This window comes from Monoraphidium neglectum (genome assembly GCF_000611645.1).
Source record: "Monoraphidium neglectum strain SAG 48.87 unplaced genomic scaffold scaffold06146, whole genome shotgun sequence".
Taxonomy (NCBI): Eukaryota; Viridiplantae; Chlorophyta; class Chlorophyceae; order Sphaeropleales; family Selenastraceae; genus Monoraphidium; species Monoraphidium neglectum.
Window position 1 is genome coordinate 1 of NW_014007489.1, and position 2468 is coordinate 2468.

The 2468-nt window shown below is 65.2% G+C and overlaps 1 protein-coding gene across 1 annotated transcript; it reads left to right on the plus strand.

The window, feature by feature from the left end:
• Window positions 1-104: 104 nt before the first annotated feature.
• Window positions 105-2092, plus strand: MNEG_16238 (hypothetical protein; the record flags this gene model as incomplete). Its single annotated transcript, XM_014035292.1, has 7 exons — window positions 105-157; window positions 288-337; window positions 640-713; window positions 970-1035; window positions 1470-1543; window positions 1795-1867; window positions 2084-2092. 7 exons carry the CDS (start codon window positions 105-107, stop codon window positions 2090-2092), a joined length of 399 nt encoding a protein of 132 aa, XP_013890746.1.
• Window positions 2093-2468: the final 376 nt, after the last annotated feature.

Consider the following 2468-nt stretch of genomic DNA (forward strand, 5'->3'; position numbering starts at 1 on the left):
GGGTAAGGTCGGGCTCTTGGGGTACGAGGCGTTGTGAGGGATTGCGTGTGTTTGTGCGGCGTGAGGGCACCCACCAGAGAGCTGCAAGATTGGGTGGGGGTCGCATGCCGCGCAAGGGCAGCAGCAGTGCGTCTGCGGCTGCGCCCAGCCGCGGCGGGTCACGGCCAAGCCAGCAACGTAGACGTCCAGTTCGGTGAGTCAGCCTGCGGCACGGTCGTCCTTGGCAGCTGCCGAGTGCAGTCTGGTCACGTTTCCCACCTCCTGCGTTTGAATGTCTGCTTCGACAGCTGCAACGGCTTCCACGACGCCGCTGTGGAGGCCAAATACGGCGGCATAGGTGAGGAAGGGGGGGAGGCAGGTCGTTGGCAGTGGGGGCCGCGCTTGTGTGCGTCGCAGGCAGCAAGGGGCCTGTGGCTGACAGCCAACGAAGCGGCGCCGCGGCGCCAATGCCCCGCGGGCATAGCAGGGTGGATTGAGGTCGCATCGCCGAGGCGCGTCTCGAGACGCCGTCGCGCCGCGTGCGCCCGATCTGCGCCCCCGGCTGTCACCACCTACGGCCATGCAAGGCGCCCAGCGCCAACTTTCGGCTTGGCTGCTTGTTGAGCTCATTTGCACCCTGTATCCCGCCGCCGTCCGCAGGTCACATGTGGGGTGACCTCATGGCGCGCCACGACCAGATCAAGTTCCACCTCCAGGTCGGCGGCGGCGACCAGGTGAGCCGGCTTGACCGTGTTTGACTGCGTTTGACCTCGCCTGCAAAAGGCCTGCGCGCTCCACCAATGCCCTCTGCTGCTGCGTTGGCTGGAGGTGCACGGAAAACCCTACCTCCTCCCACGCAAGCCCATGTTGAAAACCGTTTGTTCGTTGTACTCTGATCGTCCTCTTGTTCATCACACTCTGATGTAGCTGAATCTGCGATCTAGTGTGCCCCTGGACCCCCCTCCCCACCCCTGTAACCCGCCACCCCAGATCTACTGCGATGACGTGTGGTCCCTGCCGGCGGTGCTGCCCTGGGTGGCCATAGACGACGCACACGTGAGGGCCGCGCAACGCTGCATGACTCAGCGTGACGTCACACCACGCAACACGAGCGTCGCGCCCTATGCCTCGTGCACGCGCGTCTGTGCGTGTGCGTGTCTGTGTGTGTGCGTGCGTCCGTGTGATCAGACAGGCGGCGGTCATGCGTGCCAAGGGGACTCCCCTCGCCAACCTGGGCCTAAGAGGCTCGGCTCACCCGGGCAGCCTCTGGGGCGTGTGTGGGCCGCGGCTTCCCCGCTAATCCCATACCCGCTGGACCAGCAGCACCTGCAATTTACGGGTTCAAGGGCCTGAGCCCCACTCGTCATCACCCCCCTCCAGCCCACAAGACATCCACGCACGCACAAGACATCCGCGCACGCATGCACGCGTGCACAAGCTGGCACGCATCTGCCCTCTCGCGTGCTCTCCTTCCCCCCGCACACATGCAGGCGCGTGCGCGGCAGCCGTTCACCGCGCCCATGCTCGAGGAGGTGGAGCAGTACTACTTTGGGCACTACTGCAGGTGCGCGCCGCCTGGCGCCCCGCACTGAATGCCGCATGGATTTGGCGATGCCCTGGTCACTGATGCCGTGGGGACTGTCGCCCCGCTGACACGGGGTCTGCTCACGACAATAGCGCCCAGCAGGACCCAGCACGACCCAGAACAACCCACCACAGCTGTTGATGGTCCCAGTGCGTCCGCGCCCTGCCACCGCCCGGCCCCACCCACCCATCCCATCTACTCCCGTCCACTCCCGTCCCTCGTTTGAAAAGGCACTTCACCGAGGACCCCAGCTTTGCGCGGGGGCTGGCCTCCATACCCTACGTGTACACCTGGGATGACCACGTGGGTCGCACTGCGTTGAAATGGGACGGGGTGGCCAGGGTCCTGGAACAGTGCGCAAGCAGCCATGATTCACTGCCGGCGTCAGCCCACAAGCAGCAGCTGGGCAGGGCTCAAAGGGAGGCACGGGGGCCGAGGGAAGGGCTGCGCCATCTCTCCCAGTGCCACCTCTCTGCTCTGCTCGCTGCTCAAGCTTTCTCCTCCCCGGCCCCACGCCAGGCAACGTAGACGCTGCCGGCCAGACCGCTCGCTGGGGGGGCGGAGGCTGCAGCATTTTGTGGATGAAGTTGTGATGTGCTGCCCCTTGACCCTGGTTGTGCGCCACCCTTGCAACCCCCATAACCCCCAGGACATCTTTGATGGGTGGGGGTCGTACCCCGAGTACCTGCAGAAGTCGGCGGTCTTCCAAGGTGCGTGTTGCCGCGCGGGAGTACGTGCATGTGCGTGGTGTGGGCGCATGTGCGCTGGTGTGTGTGCGCAACAATGTGTTGATGGGTGCTTGTGTGGGGAAGGGGTGGGCGGAATCTGGTCACGATTTGGAATGCTGCATTGGAGTGGGCCCTAGGATCCAGCAGGCAGGGGCGCAGCCCACCTGTGCCCCTGC